We start from the raw sequence: 23,075 nt of genomic DNA, 5'->3' as shown, positions 1-23,075 counted from the left end.
GCAGGAATAAAAGGTAACAGAAACAGGCCACAGACAAAGAGGAAATGCTTGCCAATTTTCCGAATATCAGTGTAATTCTACGTTGTCAAAAACATTTTAAAAAGACTTATTGTTTTCATTCACACAGTTAAAATACAGGCTTCATCTTAAGAGCCTCTTGAGCCATAGCAACAGTCCTCAGAGGAAAAGAAACACAGCACAAGTCAATCTAAAAATATAGTCAAATAATAAAGATAGATCCCTCAACAATAACTGTTAAGGAGATATTACTAGCCATGAAAAATTATACATTCAGAAAGTAGCTACTATGTTTTACATACTAGTAGTTGACAAATTGTTAATTCACACTTTCAGATGCACTTCAGAATGCCTCAATATTCTAAAATGTTTTCAGTATGTATAAAAGAGCAGAAAACTCATAAAACACAAAAGCAATTGTTTAAGTCACTAAAGAAGCATATGAAATTTATCCCTTTTAAGAACAAAATATTAATTATTTAAAAAATTTGTTTACTTTGCATCGTCTATTATTTTATTCTTATCATCCCTCTGGTACATCAAAATCTCTAGCATGTGCAGTTCCTCTCTGTTTTTAACATACTGAATCAGGGAAGGGGGACGGGAAGTGTTAGTATGACACCCCCCCAAAAGTAAAGCCTAAGCAAACAAAAAATACATTCATTACTTTCTTCTATACTGTATTAACATGTCTTCCAAGCCAAATATATGCTAAGCTCCTGGCATGATCAAATTGGTCTTTACTGACATGGTTGTACAAATAAGTACAGTATATACCAACTTCCTTTCTGAATAAATAAAACTTAGGACTGTATTCTAATTGCAGTTCTTAATACTGTCGATAATTAAATCTGAGTAGACATTTTTCTATTAGCCTATGTAAACATCTAACAAATCACTGCATCTTGAATTCTCACCTCATTTCCTCATTGAGAAAATGTGTTTCCCACTGAAAAAAATGCTTGATACAAACAAGAAGGAAATTGATTCTGAGAGATCTGTTGTTAATTGAACCATGCAAACTACTGGTTTTATCACTGAGAAAATGTGGATTTCTCAATACAGTTTAATTGTGAATTTTGTTTACATTGCTGTTTGTTGCCTTGCAGTGCAACTCTAGATTTGGTATCACTTTTACACAGAAATATGCTGATGTATTATAAGCACAGACAAATATATAAAACCAAGCAGAAGTGCTATCTCAGTCACAAAGCCATATAATACCTTTTCATGCACTGTCATGCAGCTGGCTGCATCCTTCTGGAGAATTTCAGTCACTCCATTAGAAAGCCGTTCATACTTGAGCTTAGGTTCTTCTTCACTCTCATCTTCCTAAATTTTTAGGAGTGTAAGGAAAAGGAAGCAAGAGAGAAAAAACAACAAAAATACTTAGAAGTTCATTTTAGATAAAAACAAATTAAAAGATATCCCAAAACTATCACACAGCAACAGGCGAAGATGGATCACTGCGATCTCCTCAAAGCAGCCATTACAATCAAAAGCCAAACTTTCACCATTTAATCATCTGAAGGGGTTTGGCCTGTGCTTTTCTATTACTGGTTTTTCTTTTTACTCCAAATTCTGAGTGCAAAGTCTGTATAGCAGCATGTCAGTTTAGCTGTAGGAGGCACTTACTTGATATCTAAAAAGCAGGAAAAAATGTGCACGTGTACTTTGTTACCTAAAGTTAGTCATTTGCAATTTAAAAGTAAAATACAAAAAGGATGGATATGATAATGAATCATATATATAACATATATTAATCATATATAATGAATGATAAAATAAAGTGTGCCAGTGTAGCCACAATGAACGGAAAGCTGAAGCATGCACATTACAAGAAACTTCATGACCTTTACAAGATGCTGCACCTCTGTAGGAAGCATAGAGGCAAAATGCTGTGAACAAAAATAAGAAGAATCTGCTAGGAATAAGTTAATTGTAAAAAATCCATTAGTGGGCTTATGGTAAAAAAAAAAAACCTAACTATAAATATGTTTTCTGGGAAGAGAATCTGGGCACATTACATTCCTATTAATCACCTTTATCTACTGCATGTTAGGATCTTATTCTGGTAAATACTGAAGCGTTCCTCTCTTTTCAAGCATGTTAGGTATTATCACCCAATCACTACTTAAATGCAAGGAAAGATCATGGGGCAAAGAGTGAAGAGAAAGGAAACCAAGCTAAAAACAAAACAAAACAAACCACCAAGCAGTAAATTTATTGCTCAAGGAAGACCCAACATGCTTATCTCTTAGGAAGAGAAAATCCTAGTTGCAAAATAGCTCTTTGGTCATAGGCATCTATCTGTAACAGATGGTGTACAGAAGTACAATGCCAGAGAGATTCCACAGACTTCAGTAAATCTCACTTAATCTTATACATACATGCACAGACATACACAAACACTTATATATCCCTTGGCCCTCACTGGGAAACAGTATATCTTCAATAATATTCTCCTACACTTGCTATTGACTGTAATGAATGTATCAACACTGAGTATGTTTCCCACATAAAACATACGTTTCATTCTTAAGCAACCAGAATTTACCAGTGCAGTGCTCTAGTTAAAGGAGTGCCTTGACTTCCCACCAACCACTGCCTTCCTATGACCTAAAAATGCACAGTGTCAGCCTACAGCAGAACTGTATTAGTGCAACACTTTCTTGTAGACATGATGCAAAAACTAAATTTGGAAGAGAGACATGTTAACAGGTTAATAAAATGCATTTTGTTTAAATTGTTTTTGCAGTACTAAAGCTAGCCTTTCCCAAGTTAAATAGTACGGCCATTTACTATGTATGTTACCATCATATATGGTAACGTACATAACCTCATACAAAACACAAAAAAGTCATATAAACCTATGTTTATAAACCAATAAATATAACCAATATAACCAATATAAACCAATATTTAGTCCGATGCTTATAGAAATATGCTGCAAAGAGAGTCTGTTTTAAAATGTTACATGAGAGTTTTATGACAGAATACAAATGAGATTAATACAGGGATGTCAGCAGTGCATGACGTAGGAGTATGAAGTAGGATGTCAAAATGTCCACTAAGAAACAATTTTATTCAGTAAATCTACCACTGAACAAAGTTGTTACCAGACAGAATGACAATGTCAAATTACAGGTCTGTATATAAATCAGTCAAATTCCTCATGCCTACAGATCCTTAATAAATGGCTGCAAGGTAGAGGGAGGAGGTAAAGTCAAAGTAAAAAGCATACATTTGATGGAAGGAGAGTGTAAGGAAGTATGTGTCCATTTTATAACAATTAATACATTACTGCATTTTATACATTGCTTACAAAGATTACACTTGAAATGCATGGGCAATCATTGAATAAATTCATAAAAGTAAAAATTGAACTCCAGTCATCTAGTTTTTATAAGATCCCACATGTTGCTGGGGCCAGGACATCCAATGTGCAACCAACATGAAAAGTTAATTCTAGTCTCTGGAGTAGTTTGCATAAAATCATTCATCCATGGACCATTAGATAAAGTTACTGTAAATAAGTTTTGCCTGTCTTATTTATGAGTGAAAACGAAGTAATTTTTTCTGCACATGCATATACAAAAAATATATACTTTCAAAAGTCAGTGCACCAAAGCGTTCTGCCAGGCTTCAAAGTAAGTAAATAAAATGAAAACTCCCAAATATTAGGCATGATTATGTACCTATTTCACGCTTTCTTGACAGGTATCTTCTTTGTTAAATAAAAGTCAAGCTAAAAGGTGAATTGAAATGAGGTTGGGGAACTTTACTGTAAACAAAATGAAATAAAAAGGTGATTTTCAAAAATTCAAGATTACTGCTTCAGACTCTGATATATTAAATGCACTTGATGATCTCTTATTTAGAGTATGAGGGTTTAATAATTTTAAAGGCATTTTTCTACCAGGAAAAGCTTTTATGCAGTTTGAACTTCTAAAGTAAACACAAACCAGTGTTAATAAAAGCAAATCAATAATTTTTGTTAAATTTTAATAATCTTGAAAACCACAAATTAAACCATGAGCAGCTCGAGTTGAGATGTCAGTTAGCTGTGTTTCTATGACAACCTAGAGGAATAGTACAAGTCCTGACTTGCAGCAAAGCTAAGATATAAACAGACTGAAATTTACCCCATACAAGAGACCTCACAGCTTTCCTTTTTTACGGGGAAAAAATAATCTAAAAATCAATTGCTGAACTTATATGTATTTTTACTAACTGTATGAAACTATTAAATAACCCTCTTATAGGATTCTAAAAATTTGAAAATAAATTTTGTAACACTGCTTTTTGTACTACCACTTAATACTACTTAAATATTTAATGCCTAAAATTATCTGAAATAACAATATTAAATTTTGAGATTCGTGACAAATGTTTTAAGAGAAAAATAAATATTTACTGCACAAGATGTGTAAAGCACATTTTGTAAAGCACACACGGCAGCCTTAAATTCTGAAAAGTAAGGAGACCCACACAGCTGTCAGGAAGAAGGTACCTTTGTGATGTTGTAAAATAAATAATGACCATTTTTCAACAACTGGAATGCTAACTTGAAACTCATACTCCATTTGATTTTCCACTTGCCTTTTAAAGCTAAAACTAGCAGTCATATTGCTAAAATATGCTGTAAAGAACAGGCATCCATAAACATTGCCCATTGAAAGCACATTTCCAACTGAATGAAATACTCTCATTAGCTCCTAAGACTAATACAAACTCCTTCCTACTGAGACCTCTTCCAGTTGTAATTGCTGAACACTCCTGAACTGAAAACAAATTCCTTCTCATTCACCCAGCACCTATGCAATACCAACTCTTCTTCTGGAACAGATTTACAAAACTAACAAGAACTACAAATGTGCAACAAGCTTTCAACAGGCCAGTGCCACTGCGCGGGATTCTCACCATCCTTTCTGAACTCAGGTTCACAACCTTCTTCAGATATTCTGCCCCATCTTTCCTAGTTTTCCTAGCCTACAGGAACTGCTGTGCTAGAACCATGAGTAGGAAAAAAGAAAAAAAAAAAAATCTGAAATCAGTCCTTGTGAAGAAAATTTCCAGAAGGAACCTGTGGGCAGTTCCCAGAATTATTCCATTAGCCCACATTTGCTCCTGCAGCAGAGCATCTGCCCACAGAACAGTCTGTCTGTCATGTGAACTACATGCTCTATTGATTACAGATACTCTAATTATGTTACAGGTACTGACAGAAAAAGTGTCATCCTTCCCACTCAATTTGCCCTCAAAGTTTTTCAAAGCCTTTATGGAAATAAACATTGCATACATTATAAGCGTCCTTCCCCTTTGCTGCGCATCTTCTGTCCAGTCCCAGACAGAATTGCAATTACTCTAAATGTCTATTCCAGCCTGTTTATGCCTGCAAGTTGTGATCCTGCAAAGCATTTAAACTCCAATACAAAGACAGCTGAAGTCCATCACTGAAGCAATTTCAAAAAGGACACACACCCTACTCCAACAAGGCCCTAGTGTCATAGGCCTTCTTAAAAGGCTATGTCTGGAAAAAAAATAACAAAATAAACAAAAACCCTACAGTTATTTTTCTTTTTTTACATGCCTTCTTTCAAGCTTACATTGATTTTAGAGATTATAAGAAAAATAGTCAATTTCCTAATTTCCTCCTGGCCAGGGCAGGGTAAATTTTTGCAGTAGCGAGGGGAGGCATGGCTAAGACACAGTGAAGTGATGTGCGAAATACATAAATAGACTCCACAACCTGGGGTAGTTATGAAGTGGGTATGTATTGTCAGGGTCTGGCACAAGCGAGTTATCTCTCCAAAAACTTGTGCCCTGAGTCTCAGTCTGACCCACACTTTTATTCACAAAGGTGTTCCATATGCAGTACATCACACAACTTTGCTAGCATATCCAACCCCTGGCCCCGCCTGTCCTCGCCTCTCATGCTAAATAGGTCCATGCCCTTCTAGGCATGCGTGGTTTGCCATGGTGGTCCTGTGGGTGGGTCTCTGGTGGTCTCTTGAGGCTGAAGATTGTGGTCTTCTTCATGGTTGAACTTTTGAACTTTTCTCCTTTGCGCATGCACTTGTGGTCTTTTTGTGCTTATCTGAGTCCGTCTGTCAGTCTTGATGGGCTTGGAGACAGAGGAGCCCCTTTATCTGGGTTCTTTGCATCTTCAGTCCCCTCTGGCATTGTTCTTTATGCAAGAAGCTTCAGAAATTTGCATTTTCTTATGCCCTTTTGTACCATGGCAGAGGTTTCTTAAGTAAAAGGTTAAAATTCAACACATAATTTTACAAGATAAAATTTAAATGCTTAATTAATTTTGTTAACCCAAGTGAACTCCAAGAATTTCTATTTCAACAGAGGCTATCCTACACTATCCATTCTGTTGAGGACGGGTTGGGCAATGCTGGTTCCAACCCAGAGTAGCCTATGAGTATGGGTATTTTTGCATATGAATCACTTATCTCTCTTTTGTACACTTTAGTTATTAGTACTGTCACTGTTATTGGTTATTTTCTCATCTCATTGCTTTTTCCAGTAAATTGTTCTTATCTCAACACATCATCTTTCCCTTTTGTGCCTCCTACTCTCCTCTCTAGCCCACCACAGGGGAAGGGGAGGAGAGGAACAAGCAAGAAGCATGTGGTTGTAGAGTCTCAGTGGTAGCACTAAAGTGAGGAGTACCATTCCTGAATCACAACACCCCCTAGCTTACTGGGTCATTCACAGTGCTCTGCCTCTTAATGTTTAGGACACATTATAAAATCTCTTAAAAAAAAACAAAAACCAAAACCAAACGAAAAAAACTCATTCTGCTGCAGAAAGTGCAACCCCAATACTACTGCAAAAAGGTGAGAAGAGACTACTACTTGGCAATTTGCAAGAGTAACTTTTCTTGACATTTAATACAAGGTCAGACCTTTAGAAACCATATCGGCACTTTTATTTATCTAAATAGTCATCACTATCACACAGAAGAAAAAAATGAAACCAACTAGTTAGAGCTCCAGAATTACTAGTTTACATTCTATATGAAAATCTCAAGTACAACCAAAGAAACTAACTCAAATTATTTTTGAATTAAAATAAAACTCCAAAGAACATTTTAAGTTATGCAAAAATGAATAAACGCATCCTTAGTGCTCCACTGGGAGCATCTTCACTTCTTATAGAAATTCAGTGACAAATATAAAAAGAAAAAGAAACCAACATAAAAAGACCTCAAGCCCCAAAATTAAATCGCCAGGGATGGTTACTTATTTCTCTTATATATGTGCAGAAGCTCAAAGTGCAGCAAAATACCCAGCAGAACACAGTTGCTGACATAATTTTTTACTTTTCTTGGTTTTGACATCTTGACTTGATCCAAGGTATAACCATTTCCAACTCCTAATTTTTTTAACAGAAATAATGTCTTAATCAGGGCATTGACTAATTGTCTCAGCTTTAGTTTTGAGGGTCTGTGAGGCTGGCTGGAAATGATCTTTCATTTATACATCCCCTTTTTGACATGGGAGCAAAAAGTACTTAGCCAAGCTCCGCGTGTGTGGCTGAGAAGCGGAATGGATGACTTCTAGCCAGACTGCTATGAAAGGCACATCATCAGTGGGGTTTTACACCACCATCTGACCCCCTGACTATCTGTAAACCCTTTCTATCACCAGAATTGCTTGGAAGGGCACGATTGCACCTAGGTCGGCTGTGCAAACCTTACTTTGGACAAGGGAGCTCAACAAGAACCTTACAAACTTAACTGCCACGAGATTTCCATGACAAGTACTACCCAACAAAAGACACAGATAAAGCTTTTTATTTAAGCCTTCATAGCATTTCTGTATCTGGAAACTGCACCAAATGTGTCATAAGGCCTCCTTTGGGCCAGTAAAGAAATTACTACTATTTTCAGCCTTTATCCTTTCCAGTTCAGCTCTCAGACCTTTGTTAGGACCCAACTAATCTCCATTTATTCAAGGTAAAGAGATACAGATTTACAGATTAACCTAATTTTACACTTGCTGAACCCCATTACTCAAAATCTACAGGGAAAATACCCAACACCAAGTCCCTCACACAAGCAGGTTCACTTATCTGTCATCTCTAGTTTTCTCTAGAAAATACATATTTAGGCTAAATGTGGCTCAAACAAGCTGGTAATCCAGATAATCAGACAGAAGCCTCTATATTCTCAGTATCACCCTGCAAATATCCATGTGCATAATTTCTCACTTCCTTACCAGATTTCTCACCAAAACGTCTTCTAATAGCTGTATGCTAAAAAAGTAAGACTTATGATATTTGTATCTAATGGCAGTAATTAAGCTTGACAAACCATACAGTTTCTTCACCCTGGAAATAATGGTTCAGTTAAGACCCTCTTGGTCAGCTAGGACAATGAGCAAATCCTTCAACTTTGCTGATATGACAACAAGGCAAGATGCAGGCAGAGCAACTCTCCACTACAGCTTTGTAGGACTAGGTTTGCTGACAAGGGTTACTCTCAGTTTTGGGACACAAATGGAAAATGAAAACAGTGACTCTGCCCCACCACAATATTATGTAGGCTAAAGGACTGAAGAACTGCCTTCACAGTACCAGTCAAACCCACCTATAATCCAATTATCCAAAATACCTACATGGTCTGGCTCCCAATCTAACACTTAACGTCCACTTTTAAGATTGCAGTCTTGAAGGTTCACAAGTCTTCCCCAGGCCCCCCTTTTACAAATCTCTGCTCCATCCCCTTGTAACCCTCAGATGGACCTTTGCTGATACCCTAACTTCCCTCAAACCCTTTATCAAGCCCTCTCAGCCTAGATTACAAGTCCAATTTCAACACTTTTCAGTGTGCCTGCCAAGAACCCCATATTCTTCCTCTCCAAAACTACCACGTCCTCAGATGGAAGCTCACTTACAGCCAGGCAACCCTCATGGCATAACTTTCCTATACGGGGTTTTTAATGACTGCCTATAGCCTGACATGAAACAGCTGTTCATGGGACACCAGAATCCAGCATGAACAGCTCACCAAATATACTAAAGGTGGTTCTTGAAAAAGGCAGGCCGCAGCTCCCATCCCAGCAGCACTCCCACACTAGTTCAGAGGCATTCAGAAGACAGAGATCAAGAATGACCACTGAGTAAATGGATTTGGCAATGCAGACAATTACCATCCTGTATTTCCATGACCTCTTCCCATATCTTAAAAGCACAGATGTTCTTATAATACATGGAAGAAAAAAGGAATGTTATTTACTAATTCAGGGTTGACATATGCAAATGAACACACTGCTCATTTGCAATACAAGGGAATATGGCAAATGAATAAAAATATCTAGCAAAAAAAACTACTGCAAGGGAAAATATCACATAGGAGCAACACATGACTTAACACACACAGGAGGGTTAATAAAAGTAGAAAATATTAAGCAGCAAGCTGTAACAAATTGCTAACATCTGTTGATGAATTTAAGGAAGTAATATCATCATGTCATAACACAGTTGGGAGATCCCTTTGACTTCCACCCCAGACCATGTCAAAGTCTCTTTACTATCTGGTAAAACCAATGAATAGGTCATTTTGATTGTTTTTTGAGAACATGAAGATGAAAAAAACCTCCTAATCTTTACCTACTAAATGCTTACCCTGCTCACAACTTTAAGTACAATAACAACTGCACTATACCTGTGATGAAGTAAATTTGTCTTCTCCCCCTCTTCCTTGTTATATTGCTATTTCAGAGTCACAAAACAGTTGGTCTTTATAAACCCTACTATTGCCTTATGACTGTGGGCATCAAAATATAACTTGTACTTTAAAGATGACTGGTAGAAGTTTTGAAGCCTACACATTAAATTGGTGTATTATCTATTTGATATCAGAAGGAACCCAGGAATATTTCTGGACATTTGTCCACTTCATCCTACCCATAAAGCAAACATGTTCAGCTTCAAGTAATCTGACCCACTACTAACTGCATTATGTGTGCATATCAGTAGGGTCTTATTTTTCCTCAGCTTCACTTGGAAAAAATTATTTTAAGATTACCAATTCTGGTCAGAATGGGGGTAGGATAAAGGTTTGTCTTTGGAAAGTTTTAGAAGTCAAAATTGTCAAAAGATGGAAATTACTGAGGTGGGCAATGAGGATGTAACACTACCATTGTAAAGGAGGCAGCTATTTACTTAAAAATTTTTCATTGTAACATCAGGCTTCTTTGGTCTTTGCCTCTGATGCTGCCACTTTTGAAATAAACTGCACATAAGACAACCTATTGCCTGCCATTCTGACAGGGAAGTAAGAAATAAACGCTAGCCCAAGTCCTGCTTCTTCTCACACCAACTGGAACCCATGTTATAATTAAGAAATAACTTAAATAATTATTTCTGAAAAAATAGCTGTAAATTCACAACAAATATTTAAATTTGTTTATTTTCATTGTTGCAAACCTCTAGAAGATTGGTACTCTGTACAATCAAGAAACAAATACAGTATAATTTAGAATCTAATTTGGTCCCTAAAGAGATAGCACCCTGTGCTGGTTTTGCAATAATTGACTTTTGGAGAAGAGGGAGAAAGTCAGCCATGGAAGTGATGCTCTGTGAGGATCTGCTAGAGGCTTCCTCTGTGCCTGGCAAAACCAATCACTGGTTAGCTTGGAAAACTGGCACACTGCTAAGCCAGTTAGAAAAGCTGGAAACGCCTCTGTGGTAACACATTAAAGAATGAAAAAAAAAAAAAAGTGGGAAAATCTATTGTTTGCTTCTCTGTTTGGAGCAGTAGGAGGCCAGCTGGAGCCCCTTTCCTGAGGGGGCTGCAGCTCTCTTGGCATGGCTCATAATGGGCTTTATTTACTTGGACACTTTTAACCAGCCATGCTGCAGACAGAAAGACAAAAGCAGCAACAGCAGTGTTTCTTTTTTTGGTGTCCTGAATGAAGAAAAGGCGCAGCTTGCACAGTGCTGGCGGAGACCACGCGACCAACTTAAAGAGGGGCACTTCGAGCAATTAATTCCCTGACTGCAGAGCCTGGACAAGATTAACCTTTTAGTGCTGTACGGCTCTACAGAAACTGTTTCAATTGATACAACTTGAGAACAAATTAGCCTGTGCTGTGCATTGGAAGCATTCATAGAAGTGACTTTCTCAAAGAAGCTGCTAGCAGTTTCCTCCGTGTCTGACAAAAAAACCAATCAGTAATTAGTTTCAAGAATTGACAATCTGTTAAACCACTGAGAAAGCTAGACACGCCTCTGTGAACACACATGTTAAAGATGAAAAATCGAGAAGTTCTCTTTTGCTTCTGGCCCTGAGCAGGTAACAAGGCCGGCCCGGCCCCCATATCTCAGCACAAGACCCTCTGCAGGCCCCAGGCAAGATACCAGCTCTTTCCGTGCACAAGTATCGCTTGCAGACCTTCAGTCCTCCCTCAAGTGAGAAAAAAGGACAGAGTGAGAGTATATAGAAGAACAACATGAAACACCAAGGTCAGTGAAGAGTCAAATCCCAGATGGGAGGGATGAAAAAATGAGTTGATTTTTGAGACTGAAATACTCTTGTAAAGCTACAGAGAAGAGTGTAATTGATACATCAGACTCTCTTTCCCTGTGACTTATTGAAAGTATGGGGAGATTAAGTGCTCAAATTGTAGATATGAGCAAAGGCCTCTATGCTAAAGTAAGCAAATGCTGAAGTAGCTGAGATCCCATGAGAAGTTTGAACAGAGACAGAAAAAAGTGATGAATACTCTCTGCCCCAGGGAAAGAAGAAGACCTCTGTTCTCAGAGATGAAGATGATCTCAAAGATAGATAAAGACAACCTTTGCTCTTGAACAGCTCACCCTTAAAACAGTACCTCATAAGTTGACATGGCCCATAAACGCAGCTGTGGGGAAAGCTGTGAAACATGGGAGGGACTTCACAACTGCAGATTTCCAGGTGGCTACTAGTTGTGGAAGTTGAAAGCCACGAGAGAACAGTTTTCTTGTATAAAAGTCTCCATAAATTAACAAGAGGGACTTTTCACCCTAAGTGAATTGAAGAAAGACTATTCTAGAAGTGATAAACTGACTAAATTGTTTCTGTACGTTGTTAGTGAGAAAGAAAAGGTTGTAGCGGGGAGGAAAAGTGTTCTAAAAGTTTTATTCTGATTTTTATTATTCTTTATTTTCACTACTGTTAATCAAGTTTTCTTTATACCCTTTTCAAGTTTTGAGCCTACTTTGCCTCCCTCCTAATCCTGTCTCAGAACAAGAAATAAGTAAGTATATTCTAGTGAGTGCACTGGTATTTAACCACTGCTAAAACCGACCACACCTACAAATGCTACTTCCCTCCCAAGTCAGAGAAAAGGAAAAAGTGAAGACACATGAGTGCATGTAAGTATGACCAATGTATGACAATGCTAAGGTAGGTGAAAAAGGGGGAGGGAGAGGAGGAGGTGCTCCAAGTGCCAGAGCGAAGATTATTCTGCAAGCTGTAGTGAGGACTACAATACAACAGTTCACCGTAATTAATGGAGTGCATGGGGAGAAAGGTGTTCTAAAAGTTTATTTTAGTTCTCATTATCCTCTTTTAATTCTGTTAATGAATTTTTTTCTCTTATAGCTTTTGTAGTTTTTAGCCTGTTTTGCCCTTAAAGTGTTTTCTCCTAATCCTTCCCTCACCACAAGTTTTCTTTTTCCCTCCTCTGCTTAACTGTAGCTGTAGAAAATGAATAAATGATTTTCATAGGTGCACTGGCGTTTTTTAAAAAGAAAAAATAAATGTTCTGTGTTCTAAAGTGCTGCAAACACAGCTTCCCTGATTGGCCATTTATAGATCTTACCTGGCCTTCTTTCAGTAGAAAAAAAAATCCAGAACCAAGCAGAAAAAAGCACTCCATCCCCCACTCTTTTGGATGATAGATCCACTTCTGTTGAAGAATCAAGTGCCACAGGGCAAACAAGGACAATTATCGTAATAGGCTGTGTAACTATTATGAAGTGCAGCTTCATCATTACCGTTTCTCCATCCCTAGTATATGGTTTCCAGACTTCTGCTCCTACATCAGTGATAAAGCGACTACCTATGCTATTTTCAGAATTAGGATCCTACCTCAATTTCTCCCAAGGCAGGGAAATCTCTAACATTAACGGAATGCCTAGAAAAACTTAGACTAAGGCCTTTAACCAGGCTGCTTGATAGTACCAAAACTGGAATACAGTTTTATTGCAAGTTGTTGTTTTATTTACTGTGTTGAATTTAAATACTGAGCACTTTACCAGGCCCTCTGGAAACTCCTTGAGAGAACACAAACCTCTTTTCCTCCATTGCTTTCATATAAAAAAGTTGTTCCTACAGGAAAATTTTAACAAAGCAGAAAAAAACTGATTTAATAATGAGAATAACAAAGAGCATTTCATCTTGAAGTCACTGGTTCAAAAGCAGGTAGAGCAATTGTGAATAAAAGCTAGAAACCTATTAAAAGTTTTCAACTTGTACAAGAATTAATTTCAGTTCTGCAAATATTGGTACACAAGAAAGCATAAGGCACAAAGATTGAAATTTTTAAACTTTGACAGCATGTTTGTGACTTATGCTGCTAAAAATATTTTCCCCTAATTCTGTGGTGAAAATACAGTAATGTTAGTTCTGTGAAAAACATGAATAACCTCTGATCTCATTCCTTTACAACTGTTCGTAAGGCACATCACCAATGCTTTTCCAATACCTAGCTGTAAAATTGGTAAATATGGATTAGGATGGTAAAATTTCACACAGCAGCTTTCTGTTCTCCCCATGCATTTTCCACAGGGATTTATTTAATACCCTAGGAAAATGCAGATATACGCCAGGAGCATGGAATTAAGATGATATGGCTGCCTGTGAATATGTCTCAAAATGGGCTGCATTTATAGTATGAAATGACACACAGATGAAAGACAAAGCAGAGAGCATTTTATTTCTTTGCAAAACTGTTGTGACATACAGAATATTAGACTATATTTGCACAACACCAATTGAAGATTTACTCCTACAGATTTGAAGGAGCTTGGCACCAGCCAAGTTTCGAAGCATAAAGTAACACAGAGATGACACACCTGCACATTCTCATAAATGGCATGTTAAAAAAAAAAAAAAAAAAAAAAGGATTAGAAAGTTCACATAATACAATTTGGTTTAATTTCAACTACCTTGATTTATTTTGGTGATAGTTTTGTGCATGACAAAGAACACCTGAACCTTCCAAATCCCCTTCAGTGTTCAAAAACATAGGATAAGTCCTTCCACATCAAGTGCACTATACAGAGCTAGCACAGGATAGACTGTTTCATCTTCTATGTCGAAATCCAATTCCAGCACAGAAACATCCAAACTCAGTTCAAATATCAATGAAGCTACGCATTTCTACTTTTATTGTCCTTTTGCTGAGCAAGGAACTTGGGCAAACATTTGTTTCCCCTGTGAACACTACTCAAGCAACCCGGTTGCCACCTTGTGATCTACTGCGTATGAAAAGCTTACAGCGCAGTTTTGGGAATAGCAGTTTTTGAAGCTCACCTACCTACCACTGAGGAAGAGCTGAATTTCACCATTACTTTCTTTTTGCAGCCAGGAGTGTTATTCCATACAAAGAAATACATTTAATGTTTTGGGAAAGCCACGTCTGCATGCTCTGCTAACACAGTAGCTTTGCAATTGCGTTTAATTTATGTAGGAAGCACAGCAGCATTTTTACTTTTTATGTATTCCACACAGATAGAACAGGCACTTTTGGTTAATATTAATAGCTCATTAAACGAAGTATTTAATTTTCACTCAAAACCAGAACATCTTAAAAGAATATTGCAATAATCCATTTTTTTCCTGCATGTCAATCCTCTAATAAAGTTTATTATAATGTTAGTTACTAGTCACTTCAAACTAGTTTTTCAAATTAATGTAGGAAAATATTCCATTTAAACTTCAATAAATAATTTACTATGCTCATCCTACTTACTCAAATTGATAAATTATTTGCATTATACATTTCCTCATCAATAAGAAGAATTTTGTACTTGGAATTTATGTAACTTTTCCTTCCATGCTCCCCAAAAGGCCAATTTAATTTAAAGCCGTACAGAGGGAAGCAATCTCTCTTTAGACATCCCAGATATGTGAAACAGAATATATTTTTTGTGCATTTTTCTCCCATTTTATATTTTAAAAAATAATATAGGGTACAATGTTCAGTAATAAGGAAAAGTGGTGTGATTAAAATAATTACTTTGGAAAATGTCAAACAGTAGACAAAAAAAAAAGGCAACTCAGACTAAGGTACAGTAGCTACATCTACTTTTCAACCATCCATTTTTCTTGCAATGATGATGCCCCTTCAAATGCTACTATCCACAGAACAGCTCACCTCTTCCAGCCCAGTGCTCCACACCCCATGTTAAGAGAACATTTTGATGGAAACACAATATGACAAGCAGCCTTTTTCACCAGATGCTTTATTTACTTGAAATGATTTAATTGCTTTGACTTAATCCAGACTCTAACTACAAGAATAAAACTTGGAGTGCACTGAAAAGAGAAAGAAAATATCAAGGCTTTTTAGCTGCCTCTTTTCAAGGCTTACATTTTTTCCTAGCTGTGTTCCTGCTCTGATCAGTTTTCAAAACCCTAAAGAACAAAACCACTACTAGTTTGAGTGGTAAAAGTGTATCAGAGAGGGAGGGATATTTCTAAACCATCAGAAATAGTTTCAGTACTAGATTAACAAGGAATTTTTACAATACTTTTCTCCCTACAAACTCTCATAGAATTTATTAATATAGCGTTTAAATAAACTGATCAAGAAACTAAATGAACATACATGTCCCTTTCACAAGGTAACAGTGATCAAAACAGCAAAATATGTTAAGAAGGGGACATATAAAAATAGAAGTGCTAGAATGAAAATATATGCAATACTGATAACTAACACATTCATATAGCTAGCAAAAAAGCAATAATACAGATATCAATAGTGTACCTTTTTAAAAAATACTATTCTAATACCTCTTTGCAGAACATGAACATCTGGACCCATATGGCTTTTTTTTTTGTAGTTTAACAAGCGAACATTTACAAAATAAAAATTTTCTGCTGTAGTGCAGCATCAAGAAAAGAAACAAAACCACAGTGACATGCCTTACATAATCAAGGATCTTTTCTTGGGACATAGCACTCATTTATAATTCCAGGGACATTTGTTCTTGAAAGGGTGCTTCCTGTAAAAAAGTCACATGCTGGATCAGAACAATCTGCTCATAACCTCTGTAGAAAATTAGAATGGAGGAAAAAATTTTAAGCCTTTTATTCTTTGCTAATTAGCTGGCAAAACATAACTATCTGTCTGACAGAAAACAGTTCAACTGAGAAAAGTAAGATTTTATAGCAACAGATGCATTGCTAGGAAGAAAAATAATTTGAAAATAAATTCAGATGCAGGCTATACGTAATTTTTGGATTTTTTTTCCTCCACAGTTTCCAAATGGCCAATAGTCTGATTACTTTGCTATCTACTTTTTAGAACTCATCAAATGTGACAGTCCAAACATTTAGCTTCAAGTGCTATAAAATAAAATAAAATAAAATAAGCCAATGAAACCACATTGAAATTAGGACTTTTCAGCCAAACAAACCTGCTAAGATCCACCCTCAAATCTGGCTGCATATTTGATGATTAGACAAGCTTGGGATAAGTAATGCAAATATACTTCAGAAAAAAAAAATTAAAACCCCAAAAACCTATCAAAAAACACCAAAACCAAATGTCTAAAGCCAAACATACAAAAATAAAATACTGAGTTGAAGACTGAGTAAAATTACTTCACAAAATAAGGAGGTTTTCCCCTAAGAATTAAAGGACTATTAGATATACAGCTTCCTCATTGTAGCATGGCATAATATATTGCAGTCCGACTACGGGAAAAGAAAAAGTATGTAATACCCCAAATCAGATATAAGAACATGATAGGAAAGTGCCAACTGTACTGTAGTTACCAGGAAAGAAATGTAATAACATTTCTACAAGTGCCACAAGTTCTACAAATTTTACTAGTAACTACAGCTATCTTTATATTGAAAGAAAGATCTACTTAACATCTGAACAAATGCACCATCTCTGTTAATTGATACCTTTGCATTTTACACATTCTGACTTAAAATAGCTGAGAAGCATTTTACACCAGGGCAGCCTTAGGAACTCAATTTCCTGTGGAACCATTGCTGGAACCAAACTTATATTGATGAGCTTTCAGAAGACATACATTCAAGACAGTCTATTTTTGCAAACTCCCACATTTGAGGCCTACTATTAAGCTCTACCACCAAGTGTGTGCAAATAAACTTCCTGGCAATTGTTAAAGAGCCGGTCCTTCAAAGCAAACCAAGCTGGTTGCAAAACAGCACTAGAATCTTATGCTACAAAATGCTAAACAGTGATAGTAAAAGAGTTGCTGCATGAAACTGAATTAATATATATTTGATTCTTTGCTAAAATAATGGCACAGAAGGGTAAAAACATCAGAAAAAAATTCCATACTTTGTTTACATATCCAATTCAGACAGCGGCATAATTTACCCAAAATCAGAAATTTTAATATTGCATTCCTCCATAACAGAAAACACATCTATAATCTAAGTTGGATACATGTCATGTACCCTCTGGAATAATTAGTAACAATATTCAATTTTATACAAAGAATTTAAATTAAATTAATTGCAAGAATAATTGTATATGTAAAAATTTTTAGGACTGTGGTATGATGTCTATGAAGTCCATGCTTTAAATGCATTTTTAATGGCTAAAACTAAACACAGACTGCAAGAATCAGAGTCTCTGATTCTAGAACCACCACCATAAAATACATCCCTGATTATTCAAACTCTAGACGATTCAAAAGAAATAATGACAATTTTATGATCACAAGAGCTAGGAGTGAAGCCATCAGCTTGATCTTAGCTCTGAGCATACTTCAAATAATATAAGCAAGCACTGAGAACATTTACACTTTATGCTTTTAATTTTGGCTTTACCTGAACAATATTTAGAAATAGTCTAATCAGTTTCATTCCATTAACTATTTTCTGATTATTATAGCTGGGTAATGTGATAGCTGGCTCTCGCAATTAAGGGATGACTATTATGTGTATGTTAAGTTTTATTGATGTATAGTTATGTTATTGTGATTTGTTGTTTAGACATCGTCTGTTCTCCCCATAGTCCCCTTTTTCTCCCAGTACTGTTGCTTAGGAATGGCCTTGCTAGCTGGGACAAGTGGAAGGAGGGTGTGTACCTGTGCCCCCTGCAAGGAGCATTTGGGAGGAGGGAAGGCTTACTACTAGGAGGTGTGGCATGACAACACCTGACCTCCAATCGAGTTGCAAGAAAGTGATCTCCACCAATAAATGGCAAAGAAGAGTTAGTTAACTGACAGGCTTTAAGAGGGGACAGGGTTGCCTAATGCAACCCTACGGGTGTAAAATGCGAAGCAGCCATTTTGTAGACCAGCTTGTGGCTGCGAGGTCACCTACTCCCAGTGCACTGTCTTTTTTCCTTATTCACTCACTAGTTATATTTTGTTAAGGCTTTAATGAACCTTTAAAATTTTTAGAAGTGAGGAGTCATTTCTCATACTGATTATCAAGATACTAAAGACTGGACTTGATACTCAAAGACGGCTAATGCAAAGCATTTTCACAGACATTAGAATGACAGTTGTTCTTTAGATCCAATATCTACATTCTCAATACATAAATTTCCTTTACACTTCTCTCTGCATTAACATTTTTTTAACATGAAGAATAGATGTCAACTTTAACATAGGTCTAGTTGAAATTTTAGGACTTTAAATTTTGTGAAAGATGCATGATGCTTATTTTTATTAAAGGAAAAAATAGTAAATCCCCAACAACCTGTCAACCCAGCTAATGATTAATTCCGCTGCAAATACTGATTTGCTAAAGCTGAAATCTTGAAAGGCCAGTAAAAGTGCCACTTTTTCATTGCAATAGGCTTTAAGAAAAAAAAAATCACCTCAAAAAAAAATCACCTCTGTGTTCACTATCCTGTGAATGTCAAGCCTTGAGAGGATTACTATTCTATTAAGTACTGAGTCATTGCCCAGTGATTGTTTATCTCCACATCACAAAGCACTATTCAGAAAGAAAGCATTTCACACTGGACAAAAAAGTCTGGCTCCAGCAGCTGTTCCACAGAACAACATTAAAGGGCCAAAAACCCCTGCTTCTCACCAGTATTGCCACTGAGTGCCACTGAAGACAACCACTCAATGGCAGAAAGAAAAAAATATATCTCACAAGAAACAAAGCCACCTTCCACTGCTAAAAGATTTTTTCAGAACCCACCACTACAGTCTCTTCACTATCCACTGTCATGGAAATTAGGATTTATGTCTGCTTGGTGCTTAAACACAGAAATTTCAAATCTTAAATCTCAAGCATGGAGATTTGTCCCTTGGTAAAAAAAAAAAAAAATCTTCCCAAGAGCTTTATTTATAACAGTACTGTTCAGGGACAAACTCTTGAACTCTCTCTAGCTTCCTTCCTCTCTTCATCCCCAGCCCTCTTTTCCCATCACCTACAGCAGTGTAGGCATACCTCTCCAGAAAATGAGACCATTTTTGACAAAACATCATCTTAAGAACAGAGAGTCTACAGGACATGATTAAGCTGAGACTGTGAAGCTATTAAAACAACAAAGTAATTACCTGAATGTAGTATTATTGCATACATAATTATACTTACAAATTTCCATTTTATCAAAACAGAAGCAAATGCACTTCAATTTATCTCATAATTAATTTTACAATAAAGGGGCAATTGGGTTTTTTTTTAATATAAAGAAGCTTCTAATAGCAATTCACAGCTTCTTTTTAATAATTTAAGCCCAGATTAATTTAATCCTTGGTACATAATACTGGCCAAACTTCTACAAACAACCAGTGAAATAGTACTTTTCACTCCATATTGACAAAAAACTAGCACTGACCACACTGACACAAACTCGAGTGTGAAACATTTTAAGAAGGGTTACCTCAGATTCATCTGTTGATTCCTCATAAGACCTGGTTTCCTGAAAAGGACACAAAAAACAAAGGGGTAAATAGCTAAGTACACACATAACTGAGCAGTATTTCCCTTTAAGAAGTACTTTTAAACCCTTACTAAGAATTGAAAGACAAAAGAAGCAACTCAAAGTTCAGAGTTTCCATCCCTATACTTCATACTTGATTTGTGCTTGCACTTGCATTCGAGTGTCAGTGATACTCGGGAGCAGCAGGGACTCTGTTGTCAGTTACCCTAAAAGGGAGAGTGACTGGGAGATCAGAGAATCTGTCCCTGTGATTATCTTCCCCTCTCCTGGAAGCAGCAGCAAATTTTGCAAAGAAACTGCCCGTATCTTGATTTACATGGCAGAACAGCATTCTCAAGTTATCCACAAGCCAGCTTTGCTATTCAACTATTCAGCTGTTAATAGGCTTATTTTAAACTTAAATAATTTCAAACCATTTTCCATAGAAATCCAGCATTCAATGACATTCTCCTTCCCATCTGATGTTAATTCAAGATGTGGCTTTCTCCTGCCTTTGAAACAACTATACCTTTAAAACATCTCTCTGGCAAGATGATTCTTTCTACCCTAGAAAAAAAAATTTTTAAGTCAACTCCTGCTCATCTCTTGTCCGCCCACTGAGAAAATCTGCTGATGCAATGCTTCCTCAAAGAAGTCAGCAAAACGAAGATTTACTTAACGCATTTATCTTTATCAATAGCAATAAAGGATTACAACTAATACACCAGCAGTGAATGTAAGCATTTTAACAATAAAATATGATATAAACAAAGAACAAGCAAGAGAGAAGGCAGCATTTCAAATCTTATGAAGGGAGTCTTTGAAGAGTAAGATTAATAGGTACACAATTCCACCAGACAAGACAAAAAAAAATACACCCGTACCAATAGCTTAGAGAAAAATGGAAAAGGGAGAAAATTTAATGCACCGAAAACCAGTGTAATTTTTTGTTTCTCACATTTATTTCTGTGTTTATATAATGCACTGATTGTGACCTGTACACCAAAAGCAAAGGCTTCCTTTTCATTAGTGAAGACTTACATTGATGCCCATAATGACCATCACAGCAGATGGCAGAGAAGCAAAGCAGCACTTCTGTCTGCTGTTGGAAGCTTCATGCAAGGTGCTATCACAATTACTTTCATCTGTTTCCTCCATTTTACTCACTACAGACAGACCCACTTCTAAAATACACATCCCATAGAAGGGTTATCAGTGTAGTCTATACTTGTGTCACAAATTGGGAAATTGCAAGTAAAAAGTATAAGGGAATTAAGGGAAGATGGAGTAAAATCCAGGCATCCTTTGAAGTTTAGATTCAACTTTGCAAGCCCAACTGTTTGTCAGTCTTCCAATCTCTCTCTCACTATTATAATCTCTCCCGTAACAGATCCAATGTAACTTCGCAAACTATTCTTAAGTGGGCTTTCTAGCATGATGGGTATAGGGTTTTCTCTTCCCCTGGTTTTACAAACATCAAATGTAACCCACTAGGTCTTGAAGCCCATAACGTAAACCTGACAGAAGGTGAAAGACACAAAACTTGAGTTTTAGAGAAACACATGCACAACACACACACAGCATTTTAGTAGAGGTGTGCATGCTACCCACAGGAAATAAACTGAAATGAGTAAAGTAACTCCCCTATCATAGTCCAAAGAGTTTAATCTATTGTATTGTTAGAGAAGACTTGTCTGAGTTTGCTTTATCCTTCTAAAGGCTGCCACAGTTAAAAACTCGCCAATCCTGGGACAAAGAAGTCTCCCGCAATGAAGCCAAGCCCTCTCAACAAAACTCTGTCAGCAGGGAAGGTGGAAACCAGATGCCAGTCTCTAACTTTGGCCAGTTACCTTGAAGTAATTCTAAGACTCTTTCCCTTTTAGGCATCCATGACTGACAAATATTGCACAACTCAGCTGTCTGTTCAAGTACTGGTTCAGTAAAGAAGCATTTAGTGCGGGAAAGTACCTAAAAGAGCCAGAAGCTGCACTTTTTCCTTTATTTCTTTTTTTTTCCCTTGGGAAAGAGCAACCTAGGGACGGGGAGCTTTAGGAGAACACCCAATTAAGGGTACAGCACCAAAATCCTCAAGTATTGTCTCAGAAAAGAATTCCCTTGTTGAAATGAACTTGGTCATATCTCTCATGTCCCTCGGTAGAGAGACAGCTCTTGGCTGCAGAGCGGCGTCAGGCGCACTTCTAAACCCACCCTCCCGGCCAGAGCCGGTTCCGCCGCCTCCATCTTCCCTCCTCCGCCCCGATGCAGCGAGGCTGTCCCCGCACCCCGCAGGGCTGGCTCGGCCTCTGCCCCGCGGCACGGGCACTGTCGCACTGTCCCACTGTCCCGCTGTCCCACGGTGCCACTGTCCCGGCCCTGTGCCCCGCCCGGTCCCGTCCTCGGCGCCGCGCCACAGCGCAGTGACAGTCTCTACCTTCTCCCCGGCTTCCGCCATGGCGCAGGCGGGCCGCTGTCACGTGAGGGGCAGGAAGCGGCGGGGCGGAGGCACGCCGGGAAATGTAGTTTCGGCGGGACGCGAGCGGCTCCTTCTCCCCCCGCTCTTTCCCTCCTCAGCCCGCCTGAGGTGTGCTGGCGATGCCGTGCAAAGCGGAGGGCACACGCAAGGCTGGGCCCAGCAGCACAGCCCAGCCGAGCTTCCTCTCCACCCTCCGTAGCTGCGAGACGCTTTTTTCAGCTGAAATCCATCGATTCTCTCAGGGAGGCCAGCGTGACCTCCCAACGCCGTGGTACACCCAGCTGTGACGAGACTGAAGGGAGCCACTGCAGTGCTTGATGAGCTGGCGCCTGATTAGCGAGGGCTCGGATGCAGCTGAAGCCAAGAGCCATGGGCAACCTGCCTGCTGCCACTGTCCTTACAGCTCTGCCGGTGCTCCCAGACAGACCCTTTTATTGTCATCCACCAGAGCAGCACCTGGTCGAGCGCAGCTCCAGTTGTGA

General features: G+C 37.8%; 1 protein-coding gene across 4 annotated transcripts in view; it reads right to left on the bottom strand.

Moving 5' to 3' along the window:
• Nucleotides 1-22,581, bottom strand: part of VPS41 (VPS41 subunit of HOPS complex) — a 109,487-nt gene extending 86,906 nt beyond the window's left edge. The window contains exons 1-3 of one of the 4 annotated variants that reach the window (XM_021546640.3): nt 22,329-22,581; nt 20,082-20,120; nt 1,243-1,350 (exon numbers count right to left, since the gene is read on the bottom strand). In XM_021546640.3, the coding sequence (XP_021402315.1) occupies nt 1,243-1,350; nt 20,082-20,120; nt 22,329-22,361 (180 nt within the window). In that variant the 5' untranslated portion in view covers nt 22,362-22,581. The remainder of the gene's footprint in view (nt 1-1,242; nt 1,351-20,081; nt 20,121-22,328) is intronic. The other 3 variants (XM_021546648.3, XM_085570686.1, XM_085570689.1) reach the window with 3 other exon arrangements.
• Between the last annotated feature and the right edge of the window lie 494 nt (nt 22,582-23,075).

This window comes from Lonchura striata, chromosome 2, assembly GCF_050655825.1.
Source record: "Lonchura striata isolate lonStrDom1 chromosome 2, ASM5065582v1, whole genome shotgun sequence".
NCBI classification, from domain to species: domain Eukaryota; kingdom Metazoa; phylum Chordata; class Aves; order Passeriformes; family Estrildidae; genus Lonchura; species Lonchura striata.
This window is presented reverse-complemented; position numbering and strand designations above follow the sequence as displayed.